This window comes from Leucoraja erinacea, chromosome 10 (genome assembly GCF_028641065.1).
Source record: "Leucoraja erinacea ecotype New England chromosome 10, Leri_hhj_1, whole genome shotgun sequence".
In the NCBI taxonomy this organism is placed as follows: Eukaryota; Metazoa; Chordata; class Chondrichthyes; order Rajiformes; family Rajidae; genus Leucoraja; species Leucoraja erinaceus.
Genome location: NC_073386.1, coordinates 34465139 through 34478233, shown reverse-complemented (window position 1 = coordinate 34478233; position 13095 = coordinate 34465139). Strand labels below are relative to the sequence as shown.

The window sequence follows — 13095 nt, the reverse complement described above, 5'->3', positions numbered from 1 at the left end:
GCGATCCCAGCACATTAACACTATCCCTCCCACACTAGGGACAATTTACACTTATACCAAGTCAATTAACCTACTAACCTGTATGTCTTTGGCATGTGGGAGGACACCAAAGATCTCGGAGAAAACCCACACGGTCATGGGGAGAATGTACAAACTCCGTACAGACAGCACCCATAGTCGGGATCAACCATCAGTCTCCGGCGCTGCAAGCGCTGTAAGGCAGCAACTCTACCATTGCGCCACCACGCCACATCTACTTTTGTTCTTGCATCAAAACCTTAACTTTGCCTTTTCATTGAAAATATTAATTGAACTGAGATGTTTTTCCCGTAGTGAAATTTTCCTTTGTCTCTTTATACAACTTTACTAGCAAGAGATAACTTTCTTGCCTGCAAATCATTGCCTTTCACAAACTTAGTGCATGCAGCACATTTGATATCATGATGCATGAAATAAACATGCTAAGACATTTTGGAAAATAACTGCATCACAAATTCTAAATGTTATGATTTCAGATCCTCCAGATCGGCCCCAAAACCTGAAATGCATTCAGAAGGGCCGGGTTGGAGACATAATGTGTACCTGGGATGCAGGACATGACACATACATCAGCACAAAACCCATATTGTGGTAAGATGCTTCTGCATATTCAACAAAATGCTTCCTTTAAACCTTTAACTGAATGCTAAGACAAGTATGTGTAAAAAAGAAAGCATTGAAGGATTTTGCTTTCTGCTATCTGCTTTGAAGTTCATTCTTCTGACGACTGTATAAAAGTAGCCCACAGAAGAATCTGCTACATTGATTTTATTTCCAGTGAGGAAAATATTCTATGAATTCTTCCAGATATCCAATAATGACAGTTTCATGATTCAATCTTGATTTGGGATTTCCACAAATTATTTCATGCTTTGCTTTCCCCTTCTTCTCCTTGGCCCAATTAGCACATTGAAGGAAGAATGTTTCCTATAAGACCCTGGATTGTTGAGACACAGAAGGACTTTCTTTTCAAGATCAACTGAAAATAAATTCCACTTCTCCTCTTCCTCCATGGCTCAGTTTGTTTCCTTGCTTCAGGTTTATTATTATCTTTCACCTTGCAGCATAGAATTGTCTCCTCTTAGCCATCCTCTTTGGCAAAACATCCTATTCTCCTGCAGCAATTAATATAATGAAATCCCCACAAACATTTCTTCCCGGTGCATATAAATTACAGTTTCCAAGCGATGGAGCATTGTCACTATAGGCAACTTTTTCTCTCTTAAACATTGAACTAGATACTAGATCGCAGTCTCTGACTGCACCCTTCCTTTATGTCTATATGTATCTATCTTCCTTTATACTGTTCAATTTGCAGATACACTTCACAAGCTTGTCTCTATGTCCATTTTGAATCATGGTAAAACTTGCAGCTGCATTTTGAAGTTTGCATTTCAGCAGATATTTGTGTGGATGGAAAATAATTTAACAACAATTATTTTTACAGTTTACAATTACCGGTACATTACTTTGAACATTTCTAACACTTTGGTTATTGCGATGGCTGTTTTGTTTCTTGGTGCCATAAAATGACAATCTATTTCATTTCAAATATTTAGTTTAATTTAAACAATCATGACTGTATTTTCTTCAGGTTCAAAAATGAGTCACACAGATTTAACGCCCCAGCTACCTCTGCAGAACTATCAACTGAAAAATGCACAAGACCCAGACAGACACTAAGCCACCAAAGACTGGGCTTTGCTTGTGAATTTGGCCACCGTTTTGATCCATTCTCTACTTATTCGGCTTGGGTTACAGTCTCAAACCAGTTAGGAATTCAATCTTCAGCAGTCATGACCTTCACACTGGATGGAATTGGTATGTAATAGTTTTTCTTAAGGTTCTAGTAAATTTCTTGTTCCACAGATTTCACATGATCTGCTGAGTATTTTCATATTTTTCTATTTTCAAACCGTTGATTTTCAGCATCTGTAGTTTTGTGTTCTTTAGTGAGGAGACAGACAGTAGAGGTTTTTGATTGGGTTGTGATTATGGAAAATGGGACTGAACTATGCTTGGTGGAGCACAGTTAAGGTAAATGCACGGCTGAGTGTTTCAGCATGGAGCTGTGTCTGGGGAAAGTAGCAGATTTTATCTGTAAGACAATGGTTTAAGTTGCACCAAACATCAATCAGAGAAAATCTTGGATCATTCATTAATTGACAAAATTGGGATCTGATGAAGGTAGAGATATGAAATCTCAATTGTACTTGGAACATGCTGCCAAGGAGGTGGTGGTGGAGGCAAAGATGATAATGGCTTTTAAGTATTTTAGATAGGCGCATGGGTGTGCAGGGAATGGAGGGGATATAGATCACAGGCCACAGAGGATATTAACTTAACCTGGCAACATGTTCGATACAGATATTGTGAGCTGAAGGGTCTGTTCCAGTGCAATAATGTTTTATGTATTATGAAATGTAGAAAGTGTATAGAAAATGTAATTCCAGAACTGCACTTCAGATTTTTTTCCCCCCCACAAATTCTAATTGGCAAAATGCAAAACTCGTGTAAGAAAGTTTATAATGTAAACATTGATCAGTCACTACACTACACGACACAACACTACACTGAGCTTCACAGCAAGAAATGGACCTCTGTTTAAGAAGCAACAGGATGCGGTGGTGAACCTATGGGTCTGGTTGAATGGTCACATTTTATTATTGTCAAATGTCTTGTTCATTAGCCACTATTCTAAGATCATTTGATCTAATGTGAACCAGTTTGTTCAGGAAATCTTCTGAAGTAGTTCTGCAAAACATAACGCCATCACTACAAACATGGTGCGGATAGTGAAGCACAAAGACACACTCGTGTTTAGATATCCTCTCCTGAAGTGGAATGATTTAATGGGGACTCAGAAGCTATACAGCAGGGAAATGGAGTAACTGAAGAGGACAAAGGTTGCTACAATGATGACATTAATAGTGTAAAGTCTCTGAGTTAATAACATTGGCAAAGTAGCTGAAAATTATTTTTATTGAATACTCAATAACTAATTAATATCTATAATTCCAATTTGCCTTATAAGCCTTTAAGTAATGTTGTTGCTTCTTAAAACAAATTCAGTGCTTGGTCGTGTTCATAAATCAATATATAGGTATCAGAGCAGTAACTATTAGAAGTAACAGAACCTACTATTGGTTCAATCCATTATTTTTTTCAGCGAAACCCTCTGCTCCCAACATCAGTCGAATAGAATGTAGCGGCAGTACACTCTTCAATTGCACAATCTACTGGAACGAGGAACAGAATGCAGAGTGGTTTGAAATCCAGTTTCAAATTACAAACAGCAGCAAATGGGAAAAGGTAACAAATAACTGTATTTGTTCCACCTGCAATACTCTTCATTTGAAAACTTGCAAAAGTCTTGTTTTCGAATATCTAAATTTTTCATCAACATTTCCCCAGACTTGGACGATAGACTTTTATGTTTTTAATCCACCACTGGCTTTTCTGTTCATTCAGATGAGGCAGTACATTCTTCGTCCCCTTCCTGTCATAGGCTATTTCATTGAGGTCGTGCCCATTTAAAATAGGCCCATTGCCCATTGAGGTCGTGCCCATTTAAAACATGCCCCTTGCCCATTGAGGTCATGCCCATATAAATCAGATTAATGAATTCCAAAGAACCTGTATACTGAAGCCCAGATTTCAACTGTAAGTCAATTATGTTACTATTCCACATGACTGATAAGACATGAGATATTCTAATCTTAAGCAAATGTTAATGCATTGGAGATAGCTGAGCAACTAATCTATTCAGCGGTTCATTTAATTTTCAGTCCTGATATTTAGTGGCGTACTGGATAAAATGTGCACATGATGTGGTATCACCATGGCTTGAATTTCCTAGACATGCATAACATATGACCTCAGTTTTCAGATTACAAATGCCTGTCCCTGTCACTTATTAAAGGCTGGTTGCTTGGTTTTACCTGGCAATTAGCCTCAAGGAAGTAAAGCCTACCACAGTATTGGTGAGAATAGCACCTGTAAGCCAATACCCACTATTTTACGGACCTTACTGCTTACAGAGCATTTCAGAATTTCCCATCAACTCTGAACACACCCAGCACACATTCTGTGAATAGCGAACTCCAAATTGGGTCATATCTTTTAATCAAAATGATAGTTTCACAGCAGATAGTTGTGGCTCGAGAGATCGGCAATCACGGTGACCTTTCACCCACTGGAACATTCTCTGGTTTGATTTCAGAAATTCATAGCCAATTCAACAAGTTGCACCATGTCTGCTTTGGAGCATTTTGAGGAGTATGTGTTCAAGATTCGTTCCAAGTTTCTTCATACCCGAGGTCTGTGGAGTGACTGGAGCTCTTCATTTGTAACCAGGACACCAGAGGCAGGTACAGTGTGACCAGGCCAACGTGCCGTTTGAATTTGTCATGGCATCTCTTGAAAGTAGCCATTCTTAATTTAACTTCATGATGATTCACTGCATATACACAAATGCAATACAAGTATGCAGTAGTTTTTTTTGTCATAATGGGTGAGTATGTGTTATTGATCCACGCAGTGTAGGAAGGTTTCCCGATTTTAATTCTTGGTTTCCATTGACTTGATTTAACCTGAAGCTCTGCTAGAGGTTTTAAACTAGAAAGACAAGGAGGTGGGAACCAAAGCAGCAGATCAGTAAATGAGAGGGCTGACGAGAATTCAGAGATTGTGACAAGCAAGTCTCAAAGGAAGGGCTGACAGGGAGAGGTTCATGATTATGGGTGATAATGAAGAGCTGAAGTGTGTTTACATCAATGCAAGGAGTATTGTGGGTAAAGCTAATGAATAGGACCTGGATCAGTGCCTGGAATTATGCTGCTGTGGCCAATATGGAAACTTGGTTGCGAGAGGGACATGACTGGCAGCTGAGCCTGCCTGGTTTCGATGCTTCAGATTAGATAAAGAGTGGGGTAGATGAGGTGGAGTTGCTTTGCTAATCACGGAGAATGGCACGGTGGTACTCAGAGAGGACATACTGGAGGGCATGTCTACTGAGGCATTATGGGTTGGCTCAAAAATAAGAAAGGAGCACTTATGATAAAAGATTATATGAAAGGCCACCCAATAGCCAGCAGAGGGATAGAGGAACAGATATGTAGACACATTACAGAAGGATGCAAGAACCACAGGTTTGTTGTAATTGGTTAAAGTCCCAATACTTTCCCAATATTGATTGGTACTTACTCGGGGCAAGAGGATTAGATGCCACTGTGCCACCCTACGTTTGTAGCCACTTTCAAGTAGTTATGGTCTTAGACTCCGAGATGGATCTGTACATCAATGCTGTTAGGGGTTATGGCATTGATTGTTCAATTAGCACTCCCAAGTGCAACCAAGATAGTTCATAGTTCAAATTTGATTTGGTGTTTGTAGTGTTCAATGGGTAGGTTTTCAAACTTATACATTCTCCCTGATGACAGGAAAGACATAAGAGTGTGCCCAGGGTGGTGTGGGTCCTTTGTGTGGCAGCACTTCCAATAGATCCCTTCAGTGGTGGGCAGGACAGTACCCATGATGGACCAGGCAGTGTCTTGGGCATTCAAGTCAAGAGTCTGAAGTGAACAATTAGCTCCTTAGTCTTACTGATATTGTAAACAAGGTTGTATTTCTGACACTATTCCATCAGACGGCACAGTTGCGCACCGGTAGAGTTGCTGCCTTACAGCACCAGAGACCCAGGTTCAATCCTAACTATGGGTGCTGTCTGTACAGAGTTTGTACGCTCTCCTTTGACTGTGTGGGTTTTCTCCCAGATCACACTCCAAAGATGTACAGGTTTGAAAGTTAGTTGGCTTCTAGAAGTTGTAAATTGTCCCTAGTGTGTGGGTAATGTTAGAGTATGGGGTGATCACTGTTCAGCACAGACTCAGCAGTATTTCTCTAAAGTCTCTCTCTAAAGCCAACCGATCTCCTATGTTCTGACTCGTCATTTGTCCAACGATCATTCATACAATAACGTTGGTGGCATTAGTGAATTTAAAGATAGAGTTGGAAGTACAGTCCGGCTACACAAATATGGGTATAGACTGAGTAGAGCTTGGGACTGAGCACACAGCCTTGAGGTGCCCCTGTGCTAATGGTTATCGAGGAGGAAGTGTTGTTGCAAACTTGTACCGATTGTGTTCTGGTTTATGAGGACGTTGAGGTTTCAGTTGCAAAGGGATGCACAGAGACCCAGTTCCCTGAGCTTGGTAATGAGTTTGGAGGGGATGATGGTGTTGAACGCTTACTCCTAGTTGATGAATGACAATCTGGTCCAGTGCAAGGTGGAGAGCCAGCAAGATCACATCCCCCATTCATCCATTGTAAGCAAATTGTAGTGGGTCCATATCCATCCAAAGGTAGGAGTTGATATGCACCATAACCAACCTCTCAAAGCACTACATCTTCATGGACAGTTGGTAGTCATTGCAGCAAGTCACCATGCTCTTCTTGGGCACTGGTTTCAGTGATGCCCTTTTAAAACAGATGGGAACCTCAGACGGCAATAATAAGAGGTTGAAGATGTCTACAAAAAACAGCCAGTTCCCGCCTTCTGATTCACAGGTCGGTTACGCGAACAATCCTCGTTCCCAATGTCCACTGGCAAAATCCCTCGACTCTTTACCACCACTGCATTGGGGCTATCCCCTGTACCCATGCAGAACTTGTACATTTCATTAAAGGGCCTGTCCCACTTAGGCGACCCTTTAGGCGACTGCCAGGGACTAGTTTTAATGGAATTCACCTACGACACTTGGCAACAACCAACAGCATCTACAACAACCTAGGACAGCAAAAATTGTCGCCACTGTCACCGAAAATGTTGCGGCCGTCACCTGTAGTCGCCCAAAAATTGTCTAAGTGGGACAGGCCCATAGCTTTACCACTAACTTCCACACTGCCCTCAAATTCACATGGACTCTCTCTGACACCTCTCTCAACCTTCTTGCTCTCTCTGTCTCCATCACAGGAGAAAGAATATCGATTAATGTTTACTTCAAACCTACCGAATCCCCCAGTTATTTGAACTACAACTCCTCACACTCTGGCTCTTGCAAAAACTATCCGCTACTCTCGATTTCTCCATCTCCGCTGCATCTGCTCCCAAAAAGAGGCTTTCAATTCTTGGACATCTGAGATGTTTTTGTTCTTTAGCAAACGTGGTTTCTCCCCTTCTGTCATAGATGGTTCCCTCACCCATGTCTACACAGTGCCTTATGGTTATGTTCCCGCTCCCCTACCCGAGGCGGAACAAAGATAGAGTCCCCCTGGTCCTCACTTTTCACCCCACCAGCCTCTGCACACAAGACATCATCCTCCGATATTTCCGTCACCTCTAAGGTAAATTCCACCACCAGTTACATCTTCCCATCCACACTCTGCAGAGACCGCTCCCTCCTTGGTTCACTCATTCCATCCCACCAAAACTACCCCATGCCCAGGTACTTTTCCCTGCAATTGCAGGAAATGTCACATCTGTCCTTTCACCTCCTCCATCCAGGGGCCCCAGCAGTCCTTCCGTGATTTAGAGGTTCACGGTCACCTGATCCAACCTCAGCACTGCACCTGGTGTTCCTGATGTGGTCTCTTTTACATCGCTAAGACCATGTGTAGATCCTATGGCTGTTTCACCTGTTTCACACTTGTGCTCGGTCAGCCAAGGCCTACTGGATCTCCTGAATGCTTAACGCATCTTTCCATTCCCATATTGACATTTCTGTCCTGGGCTTCCTCCATTGCCAGAGTGAGGCCACATGCAAACTGGATGAACAGCGCCTCATATTCTGCTTGGGTAACTTTCAACCCAATTGTATGAACACTAAATTATCCAATTTTAGGTAAGCAAATTTAGGTTGGACAACTTGTATTGTTTTCTCTGGAGCTCCAGAGGCTGAGGGGAGACCTGGTAGAATTATATAAAATTAAGAGGGGTATAATAGGGTTGACAGACAGAACCTTTTGTCCAGGGTGGAAATGTTAAAGACTGGAAAGCATAGCAAAGTTGAGAGGGGCAAAGTTTAAAGGAGATGTGCGGGGCATTTTGTTTTGGTTTTTTTGTTTTTTTTAAAATGGGGGTTCCTGGTATGCACTGTCAAGGATAGTGATGGGACAGGTATGATAGTGCCATTTAAGAGGCTTTTAGATAGGGAATGGAGGGATATGGATCACTTGCAGGCAGAGGAGATTAGTTTAACTTGGCATCATGTTTGCCATGGACATATTGGGCCAAAGTCTCCTGTTACTCTGATGTACGGTGTAAGCTAAAAATACTAAAGGCTATGTGGTATATGGTTTGATAGATAAAAGTGATTGGTTGTCCATTTTAATGACCCAATGGTGACCCCTTGGGGTGAGGGGGGTTTAATAGAAGCCCTTGTCAATTTCCAAAGTAATGTTTAAACGGTACTTTAATTCCCAAGTGGAAATGTGTTGTAATATGGCCTACAAAATGCACACAGTGCTCCCTAATTCATCAGTCGCATTATATTTAATGAGCATCATGGAAACGCATGTTATCGCACCTGTAGTATAGTAATGGTTTCTTGGGAAATTCTTATTTTCGATTTATGTTAATATTTTTTATGAGGGAGAAATAATTTTTAATGAATCATCTAAAGATTTTTTTTTTTAGGCTTATTGGGCGTGATAGATGAGGTACAGCCATTGAATATATTCAGATTTACCAAAAGCATTTGACACGTTATCATAGAACCTATCATTAGGATTGAGATTAAAGGTTCAGGATCACTTAACAGGATTGATGTTAAAAAAAAATGACCAATACTTGTAGAATCTGGAATGGCTGGTTATGTAATATTGTTTAACGTGATGTTAAGTCCTGCTTGTTGTAATGTGCAAATCTCTCTATCCTACACCCTCTGTAATAGTGCACCATTCAGATAATAGTGCAGCTTGTTATTCCTATTAGAAAATGTCACTTTGAATTTCTCCAAGTAAAATTTCATTTGCTTTTGTCTCACCAACCTGATTTTGTCCTTTGGAAGTCTGTCATCTTCCTCCTCTCTTTGTCTTCAAATATTTAAATTCTGTCTGGTTTATTACTCCAATTATGAATGTATATTACGAAAAATGATGATCATTGTATTGAATGCTATTGCAATGTTCTTCCATTTAAAAAAATAAACTACTCTCCACCATGTTCCCATAACCCAGTTTTGTATCCATACTGCCATTAAGCTATTTATTTTCTTGTTGAATCCCCTCCTCTCCCTCCACTGCGGTTATTAATGTCTGTTTATATACTGCAGGAAATGATTTGATTCCTTCACCCAGAAGTCAGTCTCCTGTCATTCATTCTCCTTGCCTCTTATTTCCTTTCTCATTTCCCCTCTGATCAATTGGCCTGATTCTTGCTGGTATTACCAACCTGATATAATTAATACATCCTTTCTTTCTTTATCTTTCATCATCCATGGGCCTTTAGATTCTTACACTTCCATGCCCCTTGCAGGAATGTAGCTTCTTAAATGGCCGTAGACTGAGCTGTAAAACAACAGTTCCATGGTCTTCGGTACTTGCTCTGCTTCTCAGGAATTGACAAAATACAATACGATACAATTCCATAGAACTTTATTTATCCCAGGAGGAAAATTGGATCTTCCAACAGTCATAAAACACACGATACATGAAACATGAAATTAAACTGACAAGTGGAATGGTTTGGGGATGTGCAAAGATTGGAGGGGAGGGAGGGGAGTCAGTCTACTCCACGACAGAAGGGGGACAAGTTGTACAGTTTGATAGTCACAGGGAAGAAGGATCTCCTATGGCGTTCTGCAGTGCATCTTGGTGGAACCAGTCCATTGCTGAAGGTACTCCTCAGGTTGACCAGTGTGTAGTGCAGGGGATGAGCTGTATTGTCCAAGATGCTCTGCAGTTTGAGGAGCATAAGCCCCTCCAGGACCACCTCCCATGAATCCAACTCTGCCCCCAAAGTCATTATTACTTAAAAAGAAAACTAATGCATAATTTTGGAATTCAGTTCATGTCTGTGCATTGGATCTTTTGATTGTATCGTACTCCATTGCACATAATTGGTGCTGCAAGAGGCAACTGTGTTGGAGAATAATACAATCAGTGGGACCTGCACAATCACAGACATTTAATTACAGCAGCTTCCTTGCTTTCTTTACACAGCACCCATTGGGCAACTGGATGCCTGGTATACCATGGACCTATCAGATCCAAACAACCTAAGGGTCACTCTCTTCTGGAAGGTAAGAGACTTCTAATTCAATGTTTAATTAAGCATGAGGAAAATGTGATCTTGTGGGGACTAGCTCTGAAAATGAAAATTTAGTTTCATGGTAATTCTGTTACCTCCACGTGTCTCCGTAGCGAACGTTATCACATCAAAAGAGGTTAGTTCATAAAGTTTGCTTCAGTTCAGCTTTGCCTTTTTCTCTCTCTCTCTCTCTCCGCCTCCCCCCCCCCCCCCCCCCCCCCCCCCCCCCACTCTCTCTCTCTCTTACTCTCTTATCTGCAGTAAAGTCCTCCACTTGCCTACAGTTCAAGATCCTGCTGTAATTATTGACAACCTTCTTCAATCTCTACGATACCACCTACTTTACATAGATGCATAGAAGATAGGTGTAGGAGTAGGCCATTCGGCCCTTCGAGCCTGCACCGCCATTCAATCTGATCATGGCTGATCAGCCAACTCAGTATCCCGTACCTGCCTTCTCTCAATACCCCCTGATCCCTTTAGCCACAAGGGCCACATCTAACTCTTAAATATAGCCAATGAAATGGCCTCAACTACCCTCTGTGGCAGAGAGTTCCAGAGATTCACCACTCTCTGTGTGAAAAATGTTTTTCTCATCTCGGTCTTAAAGGATTTCCCCCTTATCCTTAAGCTGTGACCCCTTGTCCTGGACTTCCCCAACATCAGGAACAATCTTCCTGCATCTAGCCTGTCCAACCCCTTAAGAATTTTGTAAGTTTCTATAAGATCCCCCCTCAATCTTCTAAATTCTAGCGAGTACAAGCCGAGTCTATCCAGTCCTTCTCCATATGAATGTCCTGACATCCCAGGAATCAGTCTGGTGAACCTTCTCTGCACTCCCTCTATTGCAATAATGTCCTTCCTCAGATTTGGACACCAAAACTGTACGCAATACTCCAGGTGTGGTCTCACCAAGACCCTGTACAACTGCAGTAGAACCTCCCTACTCCTATACTCAAATCCTTTTACTATGAAAGCTAACATACCATTCACTTTCTTCACTGCCTGCTGCACTGCATGCCTACTTTCAATGACTGGTGTACCATGACACCCAGGTCTCGTTGCATCTCCCCTTTTCCTAATCGGCCACCATTTAGATAATAGTCTGCTTTCCTGTTTTTGCCACCAAAGCGGATAACCTCACATTTATCCACATTATACTGCATCTACCAAACATTTGCCCACTCACCCAGCCTATCCAAGTCACCTTGCAGTCTCCCAGCATCCTCCTCACAGCTAACACTGCCCCCCAGCTTAGTGTCATCCGCAAAATTGGAGATGTTGCCTTCAACATCTCATCCAGATCATTAATATACAGTTGCACAACCTTTTATCCGAAAGCCTTGGGACCAGACACTTTTCGTAATTCAGAATTTTTCGGCTTTCGGAATGGAAGATTTTTTAGCGTAGATTTTAACGGCTGGCTCAGTGGTAGAGTGCTCGGCTCATATCCGCAAGGTCGCGAGTTTGCGCCTCGATCCCGGCAGTTACTCGATCGCGAGTTTGAGTCTTCAATGTAGTTTTTTCTTGCAGAATAGGAGAAAATAGGGAGGGTTAGGCTGGGATCATTCTCTGCGAGATAATCTTAGTGCGGGAGACAAGTGTAGGAGAGGTGTACTGACTGTGTGGGCAGAACTTTGGAAGTGATTGCCCACCATTCTCAAAAGCCGCTGTGTCTCCCTGTCCCTCCAACTCCAGAGGAATCCGCTCCCCGTTGGGCCGCTACGGCGACAAGTGGCAGTTCGCCCACAGCCCGAGCTGCGCCCCTCATCCGCAACCCAGGTTCCTCTGGAGTTGGAGCGGGACTGGGCTAGAGTTGTTGCTGGCTGTGAGTCTCTGGGATCTCCGTGCTTGCAGTGGGCCTGGGGGTCGGTGTCCCGATGAGGGGGCGCAGCTCGGGCTGTGGGAAAACTGCCACTTGTCGCTGTAGCGGCGCATCGGGGAGCGGCTTCTGGTGGTCCTGACGTCTCTCAGCTCCTGTCCAGGGGGATGGCCGGAGACGTCAGGACCAACAGGAACCCGCTCCCCGATGCGCCGCTACAGCGACAAGTGGCAGTTCGCCCACAGCCCGAGCTGCGCCCCCTCATCCGCAACCCGGGTTCCTCTGGAGTTGGAGCGGGGCTGGGCTAGAGTTGCTGCTGGCTGTGAGTCTCTGGGATCTCCGTGCTTGCAGTCGGTGTCCCGTTGGTCCTGACGTCTCCGGTCACCCCTCTGGACTGGAGCTGAGACTGGGAACTGTACCGCCCTTGCCCCCTCCCTCTGCAACTGCAAACAACCCCACAGTTCCCAGTCTCAGCTCCTGTACAGGGGGGTGGCCGGAGACGTCACAGCCCGAGCTGCGCCCCCTCATCCGCAACCTCAAGACCAAGACGCACCTTGCACACCATCAGCTTCGGTCCCTACGGGGAGCGTGTTCCTCTGGAGTTGGAACGTGGCTGGGCTGCTGCTGGCTGTGGGTCTCTGGGATCTCCGTGCTTGCAGTGGGCCTGGGGGCCGGTGTCCCGTTGGTCCTGACATCTCCGGTGATTGGCACTAGCTCCGACGTGAAGACAGTGCAAAACCCCCGCGCCGGTGCAATGGGCGGGGAGCTGGAGAGGGGAGGGAAGGGGTCACACACATGGCCGGGAAGCAGAGGGGTGTAGGTGGGGGAAACTTAAGGGAGCGACAATTTGCTGCTGCCTGCCCGCTGAGTTAAAAAGTTCTCATGCAAGACTCACGATACACTGTGTATCGTGAGTCTACCGTGGGAACTTTTTAACTGAGCGGGCAGGCAGCAGCAGATTGTCAATTATTAACCCTCCCGCGCA

The 13095-nt window shown here is 43.6% G+C and overlaps 1 protein-coding gene across 2 annotated transcripts in view; it reads left to right on the top strand.

Moving 5' to 3' along the window:
* Positions 1-13095, top strand: part of il12rb2 (interleukin 12 receptor, beta 2a) — a 40897-nt gene that overhangs the window by 13524 nt on the left and 14278 nt on the right. For both annotated transcript variants that reach the window (XM_055641923.1, XM_055641922.1), the window contains exons 5-9: positions 516-630; positions 1634-1860; positions 3209-3351; positions 4262-4409; positions 10201-10280. In XM_055641923.1, coding sequence (XP_055497898.1) covers positions 516-630; positions 1634-1860; positions 3209-3351; positions 4262-4409; positions 10201-10280 — 713 coding nt within the window. The remainder of the gene's footprint in view (positions 1-515; positions 631-1633; positions 1861-3208; positions 3352-4261; positions 4410-10200; positions 10281-13095) is intronic.